The sequence below is a fragment of the Eschrichtius robustus genome, chromosome 5, assembly GCF_028021215.1.
Source record: "Eschrichtius robustus isolate mEscRob2 chromosome 5, mEscRob2.pri, whole genome shotgun sequence".
Taxonomy (NCBI): Eukaryota; Metazoa; Chordata; class Mammalia; order Artiodactyla; family Eschrichtiidae; genus Eschrichtius; species Eschrichtius robustus.
The window spans coordinates 82,095,018-82,120,792 of NC_090828.1; the positions used below are offsets into that span (position 1 = coordinate 82,095,018).

Genomic DNA, 25,775 nt, shown 5'->3' on the forward strand with positions numbered 1-25,775 from the left:
TGAAAAGATAGAATGTGTGTGTGTACTGTATATATTTTTTAAATGTGCCCTCCAGATATTTTAATTTTTCCCTTGGTCTTCTGCAAAAGGAAGATATGTAACACATCTTCAAATATACTTAGAGCTGTATCTTAATATTAATCATGATGATGATCTTGAATTACCAGGAGAAAAAAAGGGTACTCTCTTTAGAAAGGCAGAAAAATACAATTTGTAACTATTTTTACCTGTACTCAATTACAAGACATCCAAGCACATGAAAGTTACCCCCTTGTTTAAAACAAACAAACAAACCTACTATCCACCCCATCAAAAAACACACTCCAAGGACTCTAGAAGCTTACTGAACTACAAGTACCAATATTTGTTTCATCAGAAAAACCAAGAAATGGTGGTATTGTCCAGTGGAGGACCTGGGCAAAAATAAACTATTCTTCAATTTAATAATGTAAAAACAAATATGTCACTTAAGTCCTTGAAAAGCACTGGAAAAATGTGTGTGCAAGTAACTGAAATCTGTGAAACAGTTACAATCACCAAAATAAGGAAGGCTTAATTTTTTCTATTTTACTTAAAAAACAAAAACACAAACTGGTGATCAGTTTTTGATAAATTCTGGATTTGCCACATCTCCAGAAACTGTACAAATACAGTTCTTTGTTTTACTTATATTATTTATAACATGTGTATCACAAGGCAAATTTGCTTCATGCTTTACTTCAGTAAAATGGAAATAAAAACCTTTCTCCGAAATCGGCACTAAAGTTGTTTTGAGTTCTTAATAGCAAGGAGATACATCCAACTAAAAGCAGAATGAACACAGTCATACTACACATCAAATCAAAATTATTTTCTTTATATCATCAGCAATGAGTAACTCCAGAGGTAGTATGGAAGAAACGAGCATGGATCCTATCAGGTCACAACCAATGAAGAAATTAAATTTATTTTTTCCTATGGTTTTGACCATAAATTGCTTTACATATTCAGGACCTGAATAAAAACCACTCTCAGCAGAAACCCTGGTCCATTAAATCAACTGACATATCAATTTACAACTTTCAGGACTGCAGATATAAAAAATGTAAAGTATAAAATTATGAAGTTTGAAATGGTTTTAATCATATTCATTAAAAATATTTACATTTCCCAGTACTTACTTGACAAAACCCCTTGCAATATAATTCTACTCTAAACTTTTATTTATAAAATGAGGCTCATTTATGAGATTTCAATGAATGTTATACTGCAAATTACTTACATTCTGTAAAATATTTTAAGAACTTTTCATATCAAAGGTAGTTTATATTGGATTATCTGAAACCCAATAGTGCCCACAGATGAGCTTCTTATAATTCTTTTCATTAATGCTTGGAAAGCACTGTGAAAATGAAAAGTGCTGTTAAGTGCTATCATCTCCCTTAAATTTTCACTTATACTGTGTGCACATTGTGAAATAAACACATATGCAGCATGTCCATGTTTTGATATGTATTTTTATTTCCCTGCAGTTTTCACTTATCAAGAACAAGTAACAGGGAAAGTTGTCTGAACTAGTGCATAAACAAACATTCTGAAACACCACTACACGTATCTAATATACAAGAATCGTATAAAAAAAGTCACTAAAACACTACACTGTGAAGGTGTCCAACGCTTACAGTCAGACGTTTTCCAACCCGTTACTTGCCTTGTAGCCACAGGAAAACTCTCCAAAACTGAAAAGACAAAATCTTGCCACGATCCCCCCCCTCCCAGCACCCGGGATGGCTCGATATCTAGACCTCCAATGGTTACTGCAATCACACAATGCAGTACATACCTGGCAAAATATCCTTTATGTGGTGTGGTACAGGTAAAGCCAGTTAAAATATGCAGTCTTCAGATAAAATGTAATCCTTGAAAAATGTTCATACCTGCACAGTTTAAATGTGCTAGATGCATAATTTTTCCTAGTCCTTTTTTCTGTGTCATCATTTTTTATAAACTGGTATTATAAATAGAAATATACATTCAAAATATATGGAAAAGTGAGTTACTACATTAAATTTGCATGTATCGATCCATCCCTTTCCCCTGCACAGTAATAGAAAATACTATTTTGCCTTGAACTTCATATTTGACAGTGAAATGCCACTAAAGTATTTACCAAAAAGTCCATCTAGTCAAATTGTGAAACAAAATGAACCAAGTGAAAACTTTACAGTTCCTTTAGAAAAAAATTACAAGAATTTCATTTCCTAGCTATGAATCTTTTTAACTTTTTAGACACAAAGTTGGATTTATTTTTTACAAGATACAAAATGTAAACATGGCAAAATAAATAGTTAAAACAAGTGATGCAGGATCCCATTTCATGCTCATGATCCCATTAAAGAATTATTTTTTAAAATCCATTCAGTTGCAAATTCAAGTGCAAAAGCATGATGATGAATATCTACTATTCAAGTAACAGAAATAATATTGATGATACAAATAAACTATATTACAAGGTAGTGATTTTCCCAATTTTACAAAATATACATCATATATCGATTTAACATCCGATATACTCTTGTCCATTTAGGTCCATTGTTACGCTCTGTGATCCACAGAGTGTCGCCTTTTGCATTCAGCTGGAATATGAATGACTGCACACCATCAGCACAGGTCAAAGCCATATGTTTTAGGTTATGTCACTTCCATAGCTACTGTTGTCTCTGCTATTCCATTTAAACCCAATCTTTCTGGTTCATGGTTCTCTCTATAATAAGGCAAAGAGTAAAATAAACATTAATACTCTCTAGAATATGATGTGTATCACTTAGTATTTATAGACACATTTTTATGTAATTACAACGAAACATATACTGCAGAAGAACATCTCCCATTTTTACAATTTTTATACAGGAATGAGGAAAAGTTTTCTTCAGCTAAAAAATCCTAGTAATTCCTAAGAACTTGATTATAACTATTTACTTAGGAAAGACAGTAATTTAACACAATATTTCAGTAGAAGCCAATGATAAATTACTTATGAAATATATAACATATGACAATCCAAGTGTTTTTACAATAGATGGAGCATATGATGCTCAAAAAGAATAATCATTTGGAGCACAATATTACTTAAATTATTTTCCACTATAGTTTAATTTTACAGGTTTAAGGTCATGTAGTTATTAATCCATGCAAATCAATTTTTTTGATTCTCACGCATTAGTGTTATAGAAAGAAAAATCTGAAATACATTATCATGGATTTAGTTAATTCCAGAATATTCCCAATTTTAAAATATACATAGAATAATTTACTTTCCCTTTGTGTATAATACTGAAGAAAATACAAATTTTGATTTGAAAACTAAAGCTCTGGAAGCTAATAACAACTCTAGCCTCCTGGACTGTCTACACTACAAAGAAGTAATAGAAGAATAAATGAAGCTTCTAAAATAGACTGATGTATTTTTTCAGTTTGATGGTTCCCAAGTTGATGTGGGGTTTTTTTCCTTGTTTTTTTTACAGTTCTGATTGGCATTTAAACATCCTACCAGTGACCTCAAACAAATGATCTACGTCACAGAGCTTTAGACTAAGCAGATATTCAGTATCTGTTGAAAGGCAAGTCAATCAATTGACAAGACATCTATTGCCTGAGCGGTTAAAAAAAAAAAAAAAAAAGAAAAAAAAAAAGTCGTTTTCCTCCCACAGGATAGCCAGCAGAAAGGGACAGAATGATACTTGAAACACACACACACACACACACACACACACACACACACACACCTTGCTATGCTGCTGATGGCACTGCTAGGAGTAACCTTTGGCACTCTGTCCATACTGGCAGCAACTGTGGCAAGTTTTAAGGCTGTTGGCGATGGTGCTGAAGTCCGTGTATTGATATGCACATTGACTGGAGAAACAACACTGACGTTATTGAGGTGCACTGCATTTGTCAGGCAGGAATTGTTCATGGGAAGTGTTTGAGGACTGCTTGTGCACAATGCTGGGATTAAGTGGTTTGTAGTGGTGTGGCCAACTGTCCTTACAAGTTGTACAGCTGAAATCCCTGGGCTGGATGATAAAGCCATGTTGGTGGAGTATAATGTTTTAGAGGTTCCTGAAGGAGAAGGAAAAAAAAAATCGTTCCATTCAAGTCATGAGACATTAAACTTTTTAAAAAATTAAAAGCTTAAAAATAAAAAGAAATGCAAACATTTGTAATCTAGTTAAATACCAAATTGACCTTCCACATAACGGCCTCTCCAAAGAGACCTTCTGATTGGTAACATATTCACCTGTTACAACCCCAAAGACACCCTCTTTCTACTAGCCTACACAAAAGGGTTTGCAAAGTATTTTGCTGCCTCCATATTTGGAAACTGTATAATAGGACAGAGAGGTCCTCTCTGGAGATTGAGGGCAGGTGGAGATGAAGGTTGGACTTCCACTAGAATTTACACATGCAAGAACATCAGTAAGGAAGTGCAATCACAATCACAGGTATATGTAAAAGCAAGAGGAAAACCCTAGGGTCTGAGCAGTAGTTGAGGACTGATAGGAACAGCAAATCTTTGAGGACTCGGTAGTAAGCAGCAGAAATACGTTCACAGCAATGCTGTATTTCATGAGAAGGAGTCAGAGAAAGCAGGTCTGTGAGTATGTAAGCCTGGGAAGGTAAACCCAATTTCCAATTTACTGATAAACTGTATTTTGCCTTTTTATAAATGTACAAATGATTCAACGATGATGGTTAGCAATTAGCTCGATGTGTTTCCTAAGATGTGAGGCAACTGACAGTATGTGGATAAAACGAGGCAGGGTGAAGTGTTACATAGGTAGGAATCCAGTGGGTGTGGGAGGAAACAGGGAGCAGGCTCTATGTGAATTCTAGAAAACATCCAGCTATTCCACCATACATATCCATAGATATTATGAAGAGTCCAGATTGATTTCTTGTATGATGTTTTCCCTTGGATTTGAAAACCAAAAACCATACCTCAAATCACTGAGTTGCAACTTTGAGCTAGTAAGTATCACATGAAACAACAGGCTTACCTGAAGGCTGGACTACACCATTTATGTTGTTGTGGCCGGTGTTCTGTTCCTTGGTTACCTCACTGCGACTTGGAACAGGTGCACTGACCACCGCAGATGCAGCAAAATGGGCGCTGGCTGAGTCAAGTGTTTTAGACATACAGTCAGAGGTGCTTGAGCCCTATAAAATAAACAAAATTAAACTCTCAACTTTTTAGACATGAGTTCACGAACATGTTAAGAAATGAGCAAACTCAAGAGGCTGCTGCCTTTTTCATCCTGAACAGTTACAGGTGTTTAGGTTAAGAGATCTCCATAGACTATTTTCATCATATGAAACAGGAAAGTGACTAAAAACTGGGAAGCAATTATTTATGAGAAAGAGCTAGGGTAGTAAACAACCCAAATCTTTAATGCCCTATTCATTTTTCCAATAAGTGTTAATGAATGCCTTTAAAAATACTTGACAGTCTACATACTATGGGCAAAATGAAATAACAGAGATGACTAACAGCCATTTTTGTCCCAATGTAAAACTGTGTCTTAGCCTAACGTTTCAGTAGGTTGGAAATACCTGAGATTCAGAAAAGGCAAACAAAGGCAAATTTAATGGTCATATTCCTTTCGATTCTGTATTAAACTGCTTAGCTGTTACTAACAGCTTTTTAGTGGCTTAAACAACATAAGTTTATTCTCATACAGTTCTGGAGGCCAGAAGTCCAAAATCAGTCTTATAGGCTCATATCAAGGTGTTGGCAGGGCTTTTTTCTTCTGGCAATACAGTTTTATAAGGTATTTTTACTCTTATCCCGACTGTCAGTCGTTTAATGGTGCCTAGGAAAACCTCACCTAGTGGCAATTTTTTTTTCTTCAGGGAAATGTGATTCAAATAGGCAAAGGGCTATGTTGTCTGGATTTATGGCAATAAGTCGAGACAATTACCTCTCAGCTCATGGGGCACGTTCACATGGCACTTAAATGCACAGGTTAGGAAGGAGTTAGGATAGTCATATCCTTGATAAAAATATTTCTGGGGGAGTAGGGGTGGGGGATGATGGTTCTAAGAGAATATAATTACTTCTAAGAATTCTTAATAACCCTTCCAAAAATATGTACTTATTTCTTTCCTAAATTAAAAATACTATATTTGGCTCTAGTGCTCCTCTCATAAAATATAAATTAGTCACTTAAAATTATGTAAATTAACTGAAAAGACACTTAGGTTTGATCTCCAGAATCAAGAGTGGCAATGACAAGGTTATCTTCTGTGACCTGACTAAAATGTTTTAAAAAAAGACATAATTATGAAAGAAAGGAATAGATATAACCATGATTAAAAGACAGGTTTACCTGTGCTTTTGGATGTGTCTGTTGCGAGGAATGCTGAGATTGCTGTTTCTGCTGAAGCTGAGCAAGTTGCTGCCTTTGCATTTGAACTAACTGCTGTTGATGAGTCTGAAATTGCTCTTCTGTGATACCCCCTGTCACTGGAAAAGGACATTAATTTTAGAAATACGTATGTTTTAAAGTACCTTTAACAACACAAGTAGAATACAATATGAAGTTATTCCACGATTAAGATGAAAAGCAATTTCAAATCACACTATACATCAGCAGCAAAGAACCGAATAAAAACGACCAATCTTTCAGCCAAAGTGGCTTATGCTAATATCTATGACCTTCTAACGTCACATGCTAAAAAAGTTCCTATATGTAGATTTTACTGTATAACGTAGTTCAAATATAAGGATTCTCCCTTTTATTCAGACTTAAACGATAGTTTAAGCCAACAGATTTGATGTCTAAAATAAGTCCTATCTATAAAAACACGGGCTGGAAATCAGAGAAGTGTTCAGCATCCTCGGATGTAATCAACTATGCTGTTACCAACTGTTAAAAGTTACTAAATGGGGCTTCCCTGGTGGCGCAGTGGTTGAGAATCTGCCTGCCAATGCAGGGGACACGGGTTCGAGCCCTGGTCTGGGAGGATCCCACATGCCACGGAGCAACTAGGCCCGTGAGCCACAACTACTGAGCCTGCGCGACTGGAGCCTGTGCTCTGCAACAAGAGAGGCCGCGATAGTGAGAGGCCCGCGCACCGCGATGAAGAGTGGCCCCCAATTGCCGCAACTAGAGAAAGCCCTCGCACAGAAATGAAGACCCAACACTGCCATAAAAAAAAAAAAAAAAAAAAAAAAAAGTTACTAAATGTCAAATAAAAAGAAGACATTTAAAACTCTTATTTAAGAAATTACTTAAGAAAAAGTTACAATACGAAACACTTTTTTCAAAGAAATGTAAACAAAGTTTCATTCACCGATATTTAAGGAGATCACTGATAAACTGATTTAGAGGACACAAAGCTATCTCCACAGAAGTCAGTATGTTATTAGAGTCACAAAACATTAAATCACATCAGAATGCATGTACTACTAGAGTAATTTTACTCTATTTTTCTTTATTGCTTTCTTTCCTCTCTCCCAACTATTTCACTTAATCAACAAGTATTTACTATCTATGATGAAAAGTGCTGCATTAAGAGTTAAGAATGAATACAGGGAAAAAATAAATTAAAAAGAGGGTCCCTGCTATAAACTCCTACAGTGTAGTTGGGAAGAAAGGATACATATAAAGAAATACCAACTAATATGAGTCAACCTTTAAATGTAATCTAGCTATCTAATCAATACGACCTGAAGGAGTTTAGATAGGAGACTATACCTTCAACCTATGTTACTTAACTAGCCCCCGTCCCCAAGTTTTCCATTTAGTAGGATCATAAATGAGAAATTAAAAAAAAAATTTTGATGGTAAATTAGACATATAACAAGTTATGCAAAGTACAGCTTATTTTCTATGAAAAAGGAATTAGGCCCCAGAGATGGACGAAGCTTTAGATATACCTTCATTTCTGTTCTACAATGTTATCATTAAAATTAGTATTGGACTATCAGGAAAGAACAGTTCTGAGATAGCAATTTTATTTTTAGAAGATTAAAAAACCTGGGCCTATGATAGTGCTCACTCTAAAATTTTACTATTACCTGTATTTTTGAAGTACACATTAGTTATCTTACTGAATTACCAACAAAATCAAATGTCTTTCTTTGCACATGTTAAGTTCACTGCAAGTGTTCTATTTTTAAATGAAAAAAAAAATTTAATCCTAAATTTAAAATCTTCAAAATGAAATGAAAATGTGAAGTATTCATGAATTTCCAGCTGTTTGAAAACCTTGGGAAAGAGATGAAAAATAGTTTACTAGATACAAGGACAGGAAGGAAAAACTTAAGTTAAACCCAAATAAATCTGTTTAAGTCCTATGTGTATAAACAGTGTACCAATTCAAAAGAAATGGACTTGGAATCTGGTGTACGGTCTACTCCCTCAAATTCAGCGTTATGTGTGTCCAGAGCTAAGGTTTATGTTGTGATGAAAAGGTGAGAAGTCACAGTGGTTAATTTTAAGTGAGGAATAAACCAAATAAAGAGAATACACTTTAGTAGCTATTTAAAAATTGAGAGAGAAATGAGAATCTTTTCTTTTTCCAAAAGCTTTTAAGTCAGACAATTATAAAATCTTACTAATCACAATAAAGTATACATATAAATTACTCAAAAGAACAAATTGTATTCTTTTAATAAAAAAATTACTTTTGGTTAGTAGTCATTAGCTAACAAAGTGTTGCCTACTAGAGGTATTCTACTTGCTTTTATAAAAAGAGGATCACTTTATGCAGCTATTAAAAAGGGATGCTAATAAAATTTCCTGTTTTCTGGGGGGATATGTCTACTTACTGCCCTGACTTGTTGAAACCATTAATTTGCTCAGGAACCCCATCCTTTTCCCCATAGAAAACTCATAAAATCCCAGCCAAGACGCAATTGAAATTACTCAAATTAATGTTCAAGTGTTGCCTAACTTTTTAAAACTCAGGCTGACTTTGATACCAAAATTCTCATCCCTGATTCTGTTATTAGTTGAAAACCACTGATATAAAACTTAATTCCAAAATATGGATATGCTTAAAATATTACATTCATTTTTTTCCTCTTCCCCCTCACCTCAAGCTCATCATGTTGGATTCACTCTTGACATCTAGTTCTTTTTTTTACTAAAAGGTGTTTTGTGCTTGAAAAATGCTTATGTTCCCCATTCAGAATTTTCTAGAGCATTAAACACTTTTAGACAAAAATAGCAATTAGTAATCATGACACAGAATTGGAACACATACAAAACATCCTCCCTAACTGACCTCTTTCATTTTGTTAGGGTGAATGGAAAGTGGTAAGAAATGTATGGTTTTAATGACACAGACACAGTATTGAATTATCATCTTCAGGGTTGCCTTACTAGTAGGTGGAGGATGGTAATTTAATTGAAAGCACCTTCTCCACGAATTATTTTTCCTTTCATAAATTACTGAAATACTTCCATAAGAAATTTATTTCTTACACTGGCTTTGAGTTATCAAGAGGCAAGCATTAAAATAACACCAGGAAAAGGGCATACTTAACAGCGTGAACAAATGTCTTTAGGAATGAGATACAGAATAGGGGTCCAGCTATGGATGGGTGGTAGTGGCATAAAGGGGAAGTGGGAATGTATGAAAAGAGAAACGATATCTGCTTCTCTTGCTTGGGGCCAAGCCAAGTTCTTTCTACTAGTTGCTCTCATGAGTTGCTAGCTTAAAAGTAAAATTCATGCTGGTCATCAATCTCCCCTACCCCACACCTCCAAGTCCTGTCAGTTTAAAAGTAACCACACTCTGATTGTTTTGTGAAGGCAATATTTCACTGTTCCAGACAGACAGGAAGTGTTCCTTTCCCTAAATAATGAGTTTTGCAAATCTCCCTGGGTAACACATTCTAATAGGTCACATATTACAGAATTTCCCCTTTTACGTATGCAAATATGTCATTCTGTACATGAGTAACACACCCGCGTTTCTAAATATTTTGTGTCTATAACTGACAGTCTGTTTTTCACTAAAGCCTCTAACCTTTCTGGCTATCTTCGTACCTGGCTCTTTACCTATCTTGGGTTTATCGGTCTGATTTACTCCTCAGATGAATCCATGTACTTTTTCTTAGAACACCTGTCACCATCCTTAGAATGTTGATTCTGTTTTCAAAGATCCTAGGTATCCCTCATTTCTTTCTTCACCTTTCAGGCCTGTGGTTCGTATAAGGTGTTCTGCTAGGTTGGTCCCTCATCACCTTTCCCCCTCATAATCTGACAGTGATCCATCAAAAACATACTCTAGGTATCGCCACTAGATTTTACACTGGTGCATTGATTTTGAATCTAAAGCCCTAGATCACTGTTCCTTAAACTTGGGCCCACGGAGAATATATTCTTGAGCATGTGTGAAATCTTTACAAGTACTTGTCAACTTTGTATTGATGTTTCATTGATAAACTAATAAAAAGAAAAATCTAATCAAAACACGTTCTGTATTTTCTGGATGACCACCCCACAACAGAATATAAACATATGATTTTTGTGCTTGTACCTGCTGCCTTTTTCAAATAATCTTTTAACTTTTAATGCAGTGTCTCTCAAAGTGGGCTAAGATGATGTATTCTTGGGAAGCCATGAATTTTAAAAAATACTCGCTTAGACCAAGTTTTTGTAGCTTAATGAAGAACATCTAATGTGGTAGTAAAGATTATCTAAAAATCGAAATGAATATATTATTCAGCACTTCTTCATCTACCAGGCAGGTCTTTGTTATAAAAGTTTTAATACATGCTTTGTTGAAGCAATGCTGACTATATGCAATTTTTGTTTGTTTTAAAAGCTAGATCTGGGTCTATATGGAGGGGGAGAGAGATCCTATTTTAAACCTTCTAGGTCATAGCAAGGAATCAGGTAAAAGTTCACATAAAACCACTGGAGCTACTCTGAGGACAAATCTTCCAATCCATGAAAGACGACGTTACCTGTCCAGGACTACACATCCTATAATGTAACTAATGAATAAACTGCAAAACTGTGGGGATAATAATGAGGGTGAAGATGGGAGGTGAGAGAGTGAAGGGGGTGGGGAATGAGGAACAAAGGAGATGCGAAGATAAAGAAAACAGACTAAAGATCCATTTAAACTTCCGACATCCAAGCTAAATAGTTATAATTGAAATTTCAATATTATTTCCTTTAGCAGTCAAACTAAAATCTTCTAAACTCCTGAAGTGTGAATCCATTTCCCACCTTTAGAAGTGACCCTAACTAAAAAAATAAATCCTTGTGAGTACCTTAGCTAGTTGTTAAAAACATAGTTTTACCTTTCTTAAAACTTTTATGCTTGCAAACATTTTATGGCAATTTAAAAAAGAACGGGAAAAGACACTGGAAAAATTAAAAACCAGGAATTTCTCTTGGAAAACTGCCCAAAATGTTGCTGATTTTACAAACTGGTAATATTAAGATATTTGAAGCTGGTCAAAAGCTTCAAGAAGAGTTGCTGGTATCTATCTATTCAGTATACAAGACAAATGAGAAAAGAAAAAACATGTTAACTTGCAACCATACATTAGTCTAAACCAAGATTAAATGTAAATTAATCCTTAAAGATGCTAAAAAAAAAAAAAAAAAAGCAAATTAATCCGGCCCTTCAAGTCTGAACAAGCAATGTTATTTTTACATGTGAAATATATTTTCTTAAGGTTAGGATTTAAGAATAGTATCTCAAAAGAATAGTTAAATACTGCAGTTTCAAATGACTGAAAACTTTATCACCTATTTATATAAAGAATATAATATCTGTCATGTATAATCCATGTATAAGCTCCTTGAAGGTAAGGATTATTGTCTTCTAAAACTCTGCAACTTTTAAAAAACACTTAACATAGTGCTTTGCATATATTAGATCCTACATAATTATGTATAAACTTAATTTTCCTTGGTTATCCACTTGCTATGTTCAGCACATCTATCTTTCCTTTCTGTCCTGCTTCTATTCTTTGAGAAGAGATTTTCAATTAAGAAAACATACTTTTATTTAACAGTTAACTAAATGAAGTCTTTAGTTTTAGTTCTTACTAATAACTACGACACACAGTTCTATTTGTTTCTCTTTAAGTCCATTCAGTACCATATCGAAAATAATAATTAGAATACATTCAGGACACAGGGATTATGACTTGAAAAACATTAACTGGGTTATGAACAACATAAAAGTAAGAAAATACTTTGCCATTGGCCCTCAAGTTCAAGGTTTTTTTTTTTTTTAAAGAACTAAGTAACTTGTGATACAAATAAATATTATTGTCAAGTATATCAGGTTTCTATTTCTTTTTCTCCCCATTATTTATTTATTTTTAAAATTTTTATTGGAGTATAGTTGCTTTACAATGTGGCGTTAGTTTCTACTGTACAGCAAAGTGAATCGGCTATACGTATACGTATATACATATACGTATCCCCTCTTTTTTGGATTTCCTTCCCATTTAGGTCATCACAGAGCACTGAGTAGAGTTCCCTGTGCTATACAGTAGGTTCTCATTAGTTATCTATTTTATACATAGTATCAATAGTGTATATATGTATATATGTCAGGTTTCTATTTCTGATTAAACCCTTTGCTGGGATTTCCCAGCTGTGAAACAGCAAATTCAGTACTTGACTCTCTGCCAGGTAACTGATGAATATCAGTCCTGTTACTCTTAAAGACATGCATGCTCTCCTGATCAAGTCCACAAAGAGTAAGCAGAAGGCAAAAGTGTTAGACACACAGATTAAAAGAAACCAAATGTATGAAGCTTCAATTCTTTTGTACATGTCCATCAAATACAAAAATATAACTTAGAAAAAATTCCTATAACCTTCTCTTTAGGTAGAAAAGGAATTTCTATCAATATTTACTGAATTATAACTGAATCCACTTAAAATGATCTATCCAGAACTGAGAAACTATGTAATGACTATAACTGGTACAGGTGGGTACTTAAAATTGCCACGGGCGAACTCCCTGGCAATCCAGTGGTTAGGACTCCACACTTTCACTGCCGTGGGCCCAGGTTTGATCCCTGGTAGGGGAACTAAGATCCCGCATGCAGCATGGCGCGTCCCATACAAACAAAAATACTGCCATAGCTTTTCGGTTGTTTACAAAACTGCTGTTAAAAAGACTTGTTTCATTATGAATTTATACATCGTGCCTAATATTTTGAAACAAAAGAAATTTGTTAAAAACAAAACACCTTGTGGCCTCAATGACTAGAGGGTCATAGTTAGCAGAGAAAAAAACTTGAACAAAATCCTTTACTCTAGTAATAAATAATTAAATACATATTTGAAAGACCTGACTCTAAAACATTGGTTCTAATGTAGCTTAGCTGTTGCTTAAACCTTGAAATTTTTTAAGGGAAGAAAGAAATGGTACTAAGTTGAGACATAGTACCATTACATAACATACATAAGCATAAGGCAGGAAAAATTACACAGACCAAAACTGCTATTTTTTTTCTGATGGTAGGGGAAAGGCAAAAATAAAAAAAGTCTTATTATCTACGATGTTAGCATTGCATATTTGTGATTTAAGTTCCCTGAGAAGTGCATGCATGCCTAAAATAATACTTTAAATGCTTATTTTATGCTGATATATGGTAGTGCCATAAAATTCTAGAACTGATTGTATGGAATTATTTATGTTAAATTCTGAATCCATACATACACAGTACTGATGATACAATAACATGTGCAACAAACATTTTCTGGAAAACAGTCGAGTCACATAGATCTGCAGTGTATCAGGAATGTACAGTAGAAAGCTGCAAATATTTGGCCATATTCAACTTAAGAAGGAACATATTAAAATCACTTTTTTGTTATGGTGTTCATTGGTAGAGAAAAAATTCAATCTATGGTCAAATCTAATTATAAATGCCTATATATGATGGTTTTAAACTCACTTTTTGGCACAAACTATTGTAATTTTTGGTACAGGAATTCCAGTTAAGTTAAATAATTTGAACAATGTCTTAGAGTTGGCTCAAAAAAAGATTTGACCTAATATTCGTCAACTTCCTACTATTTTTAGATTTCTAAGAATCCTGCAACCTGAAGTCATAATAGGTATTTATCCATTTGAGCTTCAAAAGGTCATTAAACTTCACAGACTCATGAACTTTATATAACGGGATGCCATTTTCCTTACCTAAATTCGTTTGGGAGAAAATTAACCAACTAATTTGGAGAAATGATATGCCACCTTCCAATCATTCAAACAAATCCAATTTTCCATAACAACCTTTAAATAGATAAATGTCTAAGTCAAGTTTGAAAATAAACAGTTCAGTAATTAAAAAAGACGGAACACTATTGAGACCAAATGTCAACCTAAAATGATTTAAAATCACTTTGAAGAAGTTTAACATAACAATTTTGCATACTAAAATGCAACATCTAGGAAATAATTTAGAAATATATACATTTTAGAAAAAGAAAGAATATCAACAGTATCAGTCAAGCCACATCTAGCTTTGCCTCTGGATACCACGCATTTTTTTGCAATGTATACATTACAAAGACATTTATAAATTCTACATACTTGTATACATGTGATAAAGAGAAGACTATCCACAGAAGAAAACAAATCAAAATTACATTTTAGATTCTCTAGATGTTATACATTATTTTACAATGCCTATGTATATTAATTTGAATACAATGTCTCTTAAGAGGAAAAAAACTTTCCAATCTCAATTAGAGAGGTAAGTTATCAGACCAAAATTACAACTATTCATAGGGAACCTCTTTAAAAATCATTTTTCAGAAAGAAAGCTTTTAATGGTACTCCTGAGAAGCAATGCTTACATTTAAGCAAAGTTAATATAAGAAAATGAAATTTTTCTTTAACAAAAGCAGACAGTATTGTGCTATGATGATCTGACAGCAGCTTAGAACCACTTTGCCCATAGGGAATTCCCTATGCATTGTGCCTACACATTCACCATACCAGGCACACACATTCAAAATACAAGCCAGTGGTTTTATAGGTATCAGTTAGGACATTTTGGTTAAAATGTGAACCACAATAATAGAGTTTAGTTTCTTAGGTTGGAAAAAAAATGTAATAGGTTAAGATAAAGTTCCTTTCCTCAGTAGGATCATGAAAATAAACCTTCAAAATTCACCCTGAGAGTCTATTTAGTGGATAATGAAAAATGAAGGAGAAGAGGATATACTTTGAACAAAGTGACAACTTACCTGATATGCCATTCTTGCTGGTGTTCAATAAAGCTACAGATGCTGCAGAAACTCTTTTATTGTTCACAGTCTGCCCTGGTTTTCTTGAGGTACATTCTTCACTATCACTGTCCTGTAAATTTAGTAGCCTTGGCTGGAAACACTGTAGTCGACATGATCTGATATTGCTTAATATTTCAGAAAGGGACAGTTTATTCTCACAATGTTTATTGGAAGCATTGGTCCGAGAGAAATTAGAAGAAAAGTCTATAGTTTGGGAAGCGCTTGAAAAACCATTCAGCATTTCAGGGTCTATCTGTTTCAGGACTGGGTCATGTTCTGTGGATATCCGGTCCATTATGACCCTGAAAAGCAATATAAAGCCAAATATTACCTAGAAGAACTTAATAACATTTTCTTTATACCTTCCCTTCCAGCCTGTAAGCAAAAACCAGGTCAAAACAAATAGTTTACCTTCCACCTCTGCCAATTCGCCTCCTTGCAAATCCTATGCATCTTCTCGGGACTGTGAGCATGGTAAGGCAGTGCCTGTATCTCAGCTTATCCAAATCTACCAGTTCTGAATTTTCAAATGAATGGTTAGTTTGGTCCAAACGGGGCTGCAAAAAAAATACATAAATAAAAATAAAAAACAAAAACCAAAAGCTCATGGAATGATTCTGAAATGAAGAAAAGTTAAATCATGATAAAAATAAAGTAACTACAGCATTAGCAGAGCAATTAAAATTTAGATATAAAACTTTAAAATTAGGGTTTAAATATTAACCAGGTAAAATTCTATAAAATTGACTCAAAAGTTCACTCACCAAAATAACTCAAACTAAGTTTAGTTCATGACTACAAATACATTTAAGATAATATTATATTTTAAAAGAACTATATCTTTAAAGAATAATGTGGCTTTTAACATTTATGTAGAAAAGTAGAGATAATGAAGTTAGTAATTTATAGACTTCCTACAGAGATAAACTAGAAGGAAATTTTTTGGAGTAAAAATTGCACTTCAAGAAGGTATGCATGGGTCAAATTCATACGTCCTCTTTACTTGTAAGAACATACAGTCCATTTCTTTGCCTTCCTATTTCTTCTAGCATTCTATTTTTCTGTTACCACTTTCTGTCTCCTTTTTCTCAAACACATAACTTATAAACAATTCTCTACACCTCTCCTACATTAAACACACACACACACACACACACACACCTGAAAAAGCTATAAGTGTATATGTTTACCATAATGCAACAAGACAAAAGGTCTCCAAAAGCCATATATGAGAGCCATCCTCACTACTCCATCGTTACACCTTACTTGAAACCTTAGCATCTGGGAGTGAGGGTCATTCCTTGATATAATCTGCACCAAAACTTGACTTAACAGCACAAAGCATTTTCTAAGTGGGACAAAAAGTTATGAATATAATTATTTGACAATATATTGCCATGGGGGAGGTTTAAAAATGATTCCTTTATGTTTGATACTTACTGGGTTTGTATGGAAAAGATGGGCTTGCCCAAAAGTAAATTTCAATAAACACTCATCAGCCATCTAGGCGGGTTCCATTAGAGATTCTGGGCTCACCTAACTCCAGCAATGACATAGTGAGTAGCTGTCATAACTGCTGAAGTTATAGTTAAAGCCCAAAGTGAGCTAGATTTCTAAAATATGAGCAGTTATCATTTCTAAATAAAGGGTTCTGATCTCCTTTGAAAGGACTCAGGACCTTCGAGCATCTTTTACTGGTATCTGCATAGGGGATATTAAATAAAAAATGCTGATTGACTTCCCGTTTTTATTTATTTTTTATTTATTTTTTTTTTTGACTTCCCGTTTTTAGATCAAGACTAAGTCACCTTGACATGAGTTACCTGTTAATTCCAGTTCACAAAAACACCACAAAAAATAAAGTTCTTACAGCATAATACTGGCATCCTGCCCGCCTCCTGAAAGCACAGGGACCATCAGGATCATTTTCTTCTTCAGGTTCTGATATTGGGGACGGTACCTAGAAAAAGAGGCATGAAGCATTCCACTTAGGAGTTATCAAAAGTCAACAATCTTTGTAATGGTCTAAAATTAGAATCTGATCACAAACAGTGAATCACTCCTATATTACATACAGTAGGCAGTGAATTCCCCAAAACATTTAAAGATTAGCAAAATTTTTCTATGGTTAAAAATCATTATTCTTAATGGACTGGTTCTTGCAAGTAAGTTCACATGGTATTGCTTAACTATTTCTGAACATGCAAGGGCTATAGGCTTAAAAAGAATTAGTATGGTTTTTATATATCCCATTTACATTTTGTAAATATTGTATGTGGCCATAAATACTTTGTAGTAATAGTTATGCTTCACCTATAAGTAGAGATGTTTTTACACAATAACTTTATTTCTCTATAATAAAGCCCAAAACTAGGAAGATAAAAAAAGGTTTATGAACAGCCTCCCATCCCCAAAAGCCAAAAAGCTCATACATTTCACTCAAAGGGGAGTCCCTTATTTTCCCACTCTTTTTTATAAATCACTTTTTAAATTTAGCAGATCAGAAGCAGAGAATCAGAAGAGGAAAGAGGACCCGCTAAAAGGTAAGCAGACTGGTTGCAGAGAGAAGTACTAAGCCCACCACCTGACGGCAAAAGAATAAAGACTTCCAAAAAGCTGTCACATATTAAAAAGCATAGGACCAAGTGATACTAGGTCAAATATCCCTATATAATCTGAGTGGACCTCTAGGGCAGCACTGATATATTATACAACAGCAAACTTTATAAATATCATCAAAAACACATTAAGTGAAATACAAATATACTCTGATATGGCAGGGAAATAATACGGTTTAGATAAATTTCTACCCATAATGTTTAAAATTAAAAAAAAAAAAGTTTTAGTACTTAAGTTTCAGTTGTCTCGCAATTTCACTTAGGAGTACATCTCTTTTTCTGACAACGCTGACTCAACCATATTTACTTGCAAATTACCTCACGAATCCCTCTCTTCCTATTTTGAGAGGAAAAATGCTTTCTCCACATTATTTCCAAACTGTGGTAATTACCACTGAGCAGGGTCATCCAGGGGAGAAAGGCATTTGTTTGAGGTTCCAATATACCTCCACCAACACTATGGGGGAGACACAGAAATAGTAAGCTGGGGCTAATTCTTCTTCCTGGGGAACCAAACCCAAACCTGCAATTTGAAAGGAAATCCCAAATGTGAATTTTACACTTTGGTTCCTTTACAAATCATCTACCTCTTCTAAAATATATACAGGAAGCGTCACAAAGCCTCAGAAATTTTTTGCATCCCTTCCTCCTGACTACCCCAGGAGGGGATTCCAGGATTTGGTCTGAGACATAGGAAGAGAGAGCTGATGTTAGGAGAATCAGAAGCATGATGGAGAAGAGACTGGGTTTTTATTCTGCTCTGCTGCAAATCAGTTGGAGAAGTCTGGTTAAAATGCTTGTTCTCTTAAGGCTCCCTATTCCTTTGTTCTTGTTTATTGGACAAAGAAGAAGCATATATTATTTTAATTATCTTTTTACCAATAAAATCCTGATTTTGCAAGAGCTATAAGAGTTACATTCTAAATGGCTACCTCACTGAATAATGTCCAGCTTTACGTACATGCCTACCTATAGTTTAGCAACAGGGGGATACCATTATAAAAATTAATGTTGTCAAAGACCTAAGGACTCAGAGGAACCTGAAAGTTTCGAAATGCAATTTCATGTGGGAATGGGGACTATATGAATAAACATATGAATTTAGAACAGAAGTGAAGATCCCTTAATAGATGAGGAATATATGACTAGTATGCTGAGTGTGTCTAACTATCAGGACGGATGGACTGATTCTAGCAATAAGGGAAAAGTTTCTACTGGACATAGTATCCCCTGGCATCATTCTTAAAGGGCTGGGAGTGTATAGCAAAACTTTACTGGCTTTTACAAATGCATTTATCTAACTATGTCATTTCTTACTTAAAATTCTTTAAGAACTTCCCAGTATATATAATGTAGATAGAGGCCATTTGCCATCTGACTACTACTCCAGGCATCATTCCGTTCACCTCTCTTCCCTTTTGTGTTTTATGTTCCAGCAATGCCAAACTGCTAGCAGTTCCCTCTAATATGCTGTTTTCTCTGCCTTGAGCCCTTCCCTACATCTTCTACCTGGGAAAGACCTACTATTTGTTCTCTCATTCCTTCAAAATGTCATCTAATTAATGTCCCATGACTATTCAAAGCCCGGCCTGAGTCTAACTACATGATCCTCTGACAATTTTAATAAATGATTTCATTGAAGTGCTTTTTAAGGGCATACGAAATTAAACACATTTTTGTGCATTTGTTGCAACGTGTATGAATGCTAAAATATTATCTGGGGTAGAAAAACTAAATCATCTACAAAAGAATAAAACTAATATAATCTAGCCAAAGGGGACAAGTTTTATGTAAACTCTAGATTTTAAATAGTTACAACAACAACGTGTTTTATAAACTGTCTTGCTTCCAAACTTATCTGTCATGTTGGTTAAAAAAAAAATGTTTTTTAAATCAAGTTAAGTCAGAATGTTAAAATATGATACAGCTTGTTATAGTACTCTCTTTAGGTTGCCTACAACATATGGAAAAGAAAAAAGGAGGGCATTGCTAGATCAGGTGCTAAACAATATATGTTTTAAATTGATCCTTTAATATATAAAATAAAGGTCTTGTTTTAAAGATAGCACATATGAAACAAAAATTAAGATTTTTAAACTGCAAACATTTTGCTATAAAACTGTTGTAATATAACCAAATAATTATTTTCACAAGTTAAAACTTGAACCAGTTCTAAATTTTCTTTAGAATCAAATAGTTATTGCCAAACAAATTAGCAAAATTTACATTAAAAGTTGTAAAATACAATGCTGGTGGAATTATTGTTGGTGAATATTTACAATGATGTATTAAATGTCTTAAAATATTTATAATCTTTAGTTCAGGAATTCCATTTCTAATAATCTATTTTAAATACAGAGGGAAGAGGTAGAGATGCTAATTTTTATAAAAGGGAAAGCTGAAAACCACCTAAATGCTACACAACAGAATAAACTTTATTCAACTGATAGAAAATAACAGAAGCACATACCATTTCAGTAACTAACATAAATAACGTGGAAAATGTTTATGTCATAACATTAGGTGAAGAAAGCAAGAATCAAAACTCTAAGATGTCAATTATGTTTTAAAATATAGCAATATAAAAGACTAGAAGAAAATGTCTTTAAAATAGTTTTAAAACAAGCACCTGTGGAAATTCATCTTCATCTGAGCTGTGAAAGTCATATTGCTTAATGTCACTCTTATTGATCACAGGCAATGTCTCAGGAGTGGGTTGCTGAGATGTTATCAAAGCCTCTGCTTTAGGCTTCTTTGGGTACTTCTTCTTTTGACGAACCACATCAGAAGCCTCTTCTTTCAAAGACAAATGATGCGGGTGCTGTTTACATGACGATTTTTCCCCCAAAAGGAAGAAATGAAAATCATTTTAGAAATCACGAAAAACTATACTGCTCTTTGAAAAACATACATTTTTACCCCAGAGGTGATTTTATTTTCTGGTTTTAATATGCAAAAATTATTATGTGACCATAAATTGAAAAATGTTTTGCTTTCACAAATTACAGTGAAAAATAATTATGACACTTAAATTTACTTTTTACATTGTTATCAATACTTAAACTAAGATGTTAATGATTTTTAAAAATTGTTCTATTATGCAATCCAGCATTTTAAAAGTATTTAAATTCTATTTTAATTTTATTTAAATCTACTAATTAATGATGAAAATTAACAACTATTTTTATTTTTAAAATGCCTTGAATTAGATTATAAATTCATAAATTCATTTCTATGCTCATTTCCAATTTTTAAAAATGCCTACATGTGGGGTAACTTTTTTGAGACAGATAAGCTTATTAATTAGGAAAAAAACTTCACTTTTTCAAATGAATAATTACTGCCTCAACTGAACAATAATCAAACTGTTCTCAGGTACCCCAGAGTTCAGTGGTGGTATGTGAGAGGCCATCTGGCAAAGAGACTGACTGATGGGGTGGGTTCTAGCACCCACCTCTCCTCAACAGAGCAGCTCTGTTTCTGTTTTAACATATTGGCATTCTTTTAATAAATAGGGATCTACTACTTTAAAAAGTTTGAAAATGACTGTTCTAAGCATCAAAGTACAAGCACTATGAAAGTGTAAAAATATTGAGGAAGTTATACCTTTCCCCATGTAGCTCAGATTTTTGTAAAAACTACTTTAGGGTCAAAAATGTTACACATGATGAAAATGTTGCTTAAATGCCAAGTTACTGAGATATAAATGGTTTCATACAATGGATATAGCTATGACATCAAAAAGAAACCCCCAACTTCTCAGAAACTACTTATATTTTAAGGTGGGATGTGTGACAAAGGAAATATAGTTAACTATGTGAAATAGGGTAGAGCAACAATGGATGCAACCATATTTCTAAAATGAATATTTAAATAGAGTGGGTGTTTAATCTTAGAGATGATCTAAAATAAGAATCAATATATAACAAAGGCTGATTCTGTCAGTAATTTGGGGTTGAGATTTTCATATTCTATGCCTACCAATAATATGCCTTGGAAAAGCATTGATTTATATAAAAAGGATTTTTAAAAATAATGTACAAAATGACATTTATTGTATTGTTTATGGAGAAGCAAGTGTGATTTAAAGGGTAGGTGGGCTAGATGCCTGTGATTAATAAGAAAGAACTTTGCTGTTTGAATTGACATGAGTTGAATAATGGAGGAGTCTTCCTGCTCCACTTTCTTCCTTGACCTTTAGGAATGAACCCATGAAAACTGAGGATTGTGCACATTTTTAAAAGATGAATTTTCCACAAACACCCTAAGTCACTTTTAAAATCTTGCTACACAGTACAGCTCTACTGTCTAAATGCTCAGCCAATAACCTGTTTCTTTTTAAAATCTAAGCTCCTTAAAGGTTTTATTAATTTTTGTATTTCTCAACTGAATACTTTAATATTCACTTGGAACAGTGAATAATGAATAAATATAATTCTTCAGTCTAAGAAACTAAAGTAATTACTAGTGCTCTTTATTAGGAAGAAACTGTGATCTAGAAGTTATAGGACTTTTTCAAGTCAAGATAGATAGCAACTGATAAATGCTGGTTATGGCAATGGTGATGACAATAAGAATAACTTCCAATAGTCTCAATGAAGAAAGCTTTAATTTTAGATTTTGATGCCTGCCACTATGATGCAGGATTTGCTAAGGCTCATGATAATAACTAAGCTTTAATTACCCATATTCTATAAAGAAGCAGATAGCATAGTTGAAAGCACACGGTCTTTGATGTTAGACCTAGACTCAAATTTTGAATCTGCCACTTAGCAACTGTATGATCTGGAAGTCACACAGAGGTAAAAATCTATCTCAAAGGGAAGTTATAAGGATTAATGAATCAACGTGTGTATAAAAAATCCTAGCAAAGTGCTTGGCAAAAAGTAGGAACTCAAGCATGTTAATAACTTTCTTCCTTAACCAAACTATTATAAGACAACTTCAGAAACCAACTGTCTGATCAATACTACCATACATGCTTCTCCCCAGAAGATATTCACCTTAGTTTTACATTCTTGGACTTTGTGATGATTTCCATTATGAAGAGTTGCTGGAGTGGCATATAACTCTTTTTCTGATCTATTGATCTTCACTTCATTAAGGATTTCACCACCATAGTCTCCCAAATGATATCTTGAAAAAGAAATAATATGTAAGAAAATGTTACAGTTTAAAAATAAAAAAGAAATAAAAAAAACAATGATACTTCATTTACTTGGAACACAACTAATCAAACAGAGCTAACAATTAATCAGATTACTCTTAAGAGAGAAAACTTACGGGAATAAAGAAGCCCATATTTGGGATTTAGTAAAAACAAAACCACCCTCCCACCCCCACCCACCTAATCTCTAAGGGACACAGAAGACGGAATCCTCATATATTTTATATTTTCAAGCACTAGGAAGTGATATTTAGAATGCTTACCTCAGCAAACACACAAAATTTTGTTAGGTTTAGCATAGTCTACTTAATTATGTAAGAAAAGGATGATTACATCAGAGAATACATTTTCAAAATGCAATGAAACAAGTATTTCCTAACTAATCAGAAAATAAAATCAAATAAACATTTATTTCTCTCAAATTTTGTCTAATAGAAACTTTAATACAGAGAATTGGACCAAATGATCTCCAAGTTCTTTTCTAAATACAACTCAATGATTCTGCAACAACAACAAAAAATTACGTATAACAGAGGATCTACACTACAAACAAAAATATCCCCCAAATTTGCAACCCGAACTGGTAACTTAATCTGATTTAAAAAAAAAAAAAAAGTAGTAATCACAATTTTCAAAAAATGTAGATTCTGTTAGATAATCAATTTCAGTTGTTATAAAGCTTAAATTTGGTTACATTTTGCCTATCATTTGACTAAAGCTGTTACTGGTTTGTAATAGTAGCAATGTTACCTTTTTTCCACAACTTCTAAGGTTAAGTGCAATAATTCTCGTTTTGTTTTCTCTCTTCTCTTAATCATTTCCAAAATTGTTATGGCTCTACTAAACTCTCGTCTCAGTTTCAACATCTTTTCATAAGAGGCTTCATCATTCTTACGATTCTATTGAAAATAACAAGTTTAGAAGAATAAATCCAATTGTCCACATTTCCAGCTACATTCAACAAAATCTTATCAGACCCAAATTCATTCTATAAAAGCAAAATGTTAAAAAATCATCTAAAAAGCAACTACATTAAGAGAACCTATTTAACTCTGAAAATAAAAGTATAAGCAGGGCTTCCCTGGTGGCGCAGTGGTTGAGAATCTGCCTGCTAATGCAGGGGACATGGGTTCGAGCTCTGGTCTGGGAGGATCCCATATGCCGCGGAGCGGCTGGGTCCGTGAGCCACAACTACTGAGCCTGCGCGTCTGGAGCCTGTGCTCCGCAACAAGAGAGGCCGCGATAGTGAGAGGCCCGCGCACCACGATGAAGAGTGGCCCCCGCTTGCTGCAACTAGAGAAAGCCCTCGCACAGAAACGAAGACCCAACACAGCCAACAGAAAGAAAGAAAGAAAAAAAGAGAAAATTGTAGTCTTAAAAAAAAAAAAAAGTATAAGCAAATATCTCAATAAATATTAAAAAAAAATGTTGCCAGCTGCTGAAAAGATGGAATGACATAGAAGGGATAATTCCAATGTAAACAAAATTTTTAAAGTCTGTCTGAAACAAAACCTACTATATCAGAAAATGTAGTCTTTTCATATTGTTACAAGGTATTTTGCAATGACAGAGGGAAACAGTTGTCAAATCAAGGTTACCTAAAAATAGCTAAAATGAGTGGCTTATTCATCCATCCAGCTCTGTAATTGGGGACTGGACAGTTCAATACACTACAGTGTAAACATTCATAATGACAAGCAAAGCTTCACTTCAGAAACTCAGATATAAAACTGATTATGGGATATAAAGGATCTCAAGGAATGGAATGACCATGCTTCAGTGTAGTAACACCTCATTGCAGAGTAGAAAAGACACCTAGTGAAAAGTCTGAATTTCATTACAAGTTCTTACTTTGAACTGTAAGAAGTAACTTGAACTAACTCACAGGTGAAAGTCCTATCTAATAACTAGAGAAGGCGCAACTGTAATTAGCAGCATCATTTGCATATAAAAGTAACTGTTAATAAAAATATTTTGTTCAATTAAATATCCACAGAACACTTACTTTATATTAGGCATAGAACTATTTGTTTAAAAAGAGACCACTACCACCCCTCATTCTATATGTCTAGACAGACTGCATTTAAGCAAGCTTTCCATACCTGACTTAATAAAGCAATATGACATTAGAAAGAACCCAAAGAAAGCCAGGTTTCATACTGGAGGATTGTAAAAGAGAAAATAAAACTTGAGAAAGATTCAAAGTTTTACTTTTTTTCTTTTGTGTATAGTTTCTTATATTTGAAAATTAATCATCACCTATAAAACATTACCTAAACTAAGTCCCATTAAGGTAGTGCATACCGAATATTAAAAAATACTATGTTAATAAACCATCCTTTTATCTTATCCAAAGGAAATCAATCTTTTTTCCCCCTTCAGTAGTACTATGTGACAAAAGGCAAAAATCTAAAGCATGGTATTAAGCAAATATTTTTTTGTAACTAGGCAGCAATAATACCTTCCGATTGAAAAAAAATTAACATTACCAAGAGCAAATATTAAAAGTGCTCACTCTGTACAAAGTATTGCACATGCCCCCTATCCTCAAAAAGCTTAAAGTCTAATAAGAATGAGAGAGATACAGATTCAAAAGATGAATAATAATAGCAGCTGAACCAAAAGTGCACCAGAACCTTTTAAAATTGTCCTCCTTTTCACTAAGCGTTCCTCTTGGACTGTGTGCTTCTCCCCTTTCTTACTCATTCATTTCCCGCTCTC

General features: G+C 33.9%; 1 protein-coding gene across 1 annotated transcript in view; it reads right to left on the reverse strand.

Annotated features, from left to right (window-relative positions):
* Nucleotides 1-1,222: 1,222 nt before the first annotated feature.
* The window catches only part of EPC2 (enhancer of polycomb homolog 2), a 103,516-nt gene continuing 78,963 nt past the window's right edge, over nt 1,223-25,775 (reverse strand). The window contains exons 5-14 of the mRNA XM_068545145.1: nt 23,805-23,953; nt 22,891-23,023; nt 20,517-20,708; nt 17,140-17,229; nt 15,681-15,826; nt 15,228-15,571; nt 6,366-6,502; nt 5,037-5,196; nt 3,765-4,098; nt 1,223-2,743 (exon numbers count right to left, since the gene is read on the reverse strand). Coding sequence (XP_068401246.1) covers nt 2,671-2,743; nt 3,765-4,098; nt 5,037-5,196; nt 6,366-6,502; nt 15,228-15,571; nt 15,681-15,826; nt 17,140-17,229; nt 20,517-20,708; nt 22,891-23,023; nt 23,805-23,953 — 1,758 coding nt within the window. The 3' untranslated portion in view covers nt 1,223-2,670. The remainder of the gene's footprint in view (nt 2,744-3,764; nt 4,099-5,036; nt 5,197-6,365; nt 6,503-15,227; nt 15,572-15,680; nt 15,827-17,139; nt 17,230-20,516; nt 20,709-22,890; nt 23,024-23,804; nt 23,954-25,775) is intronic.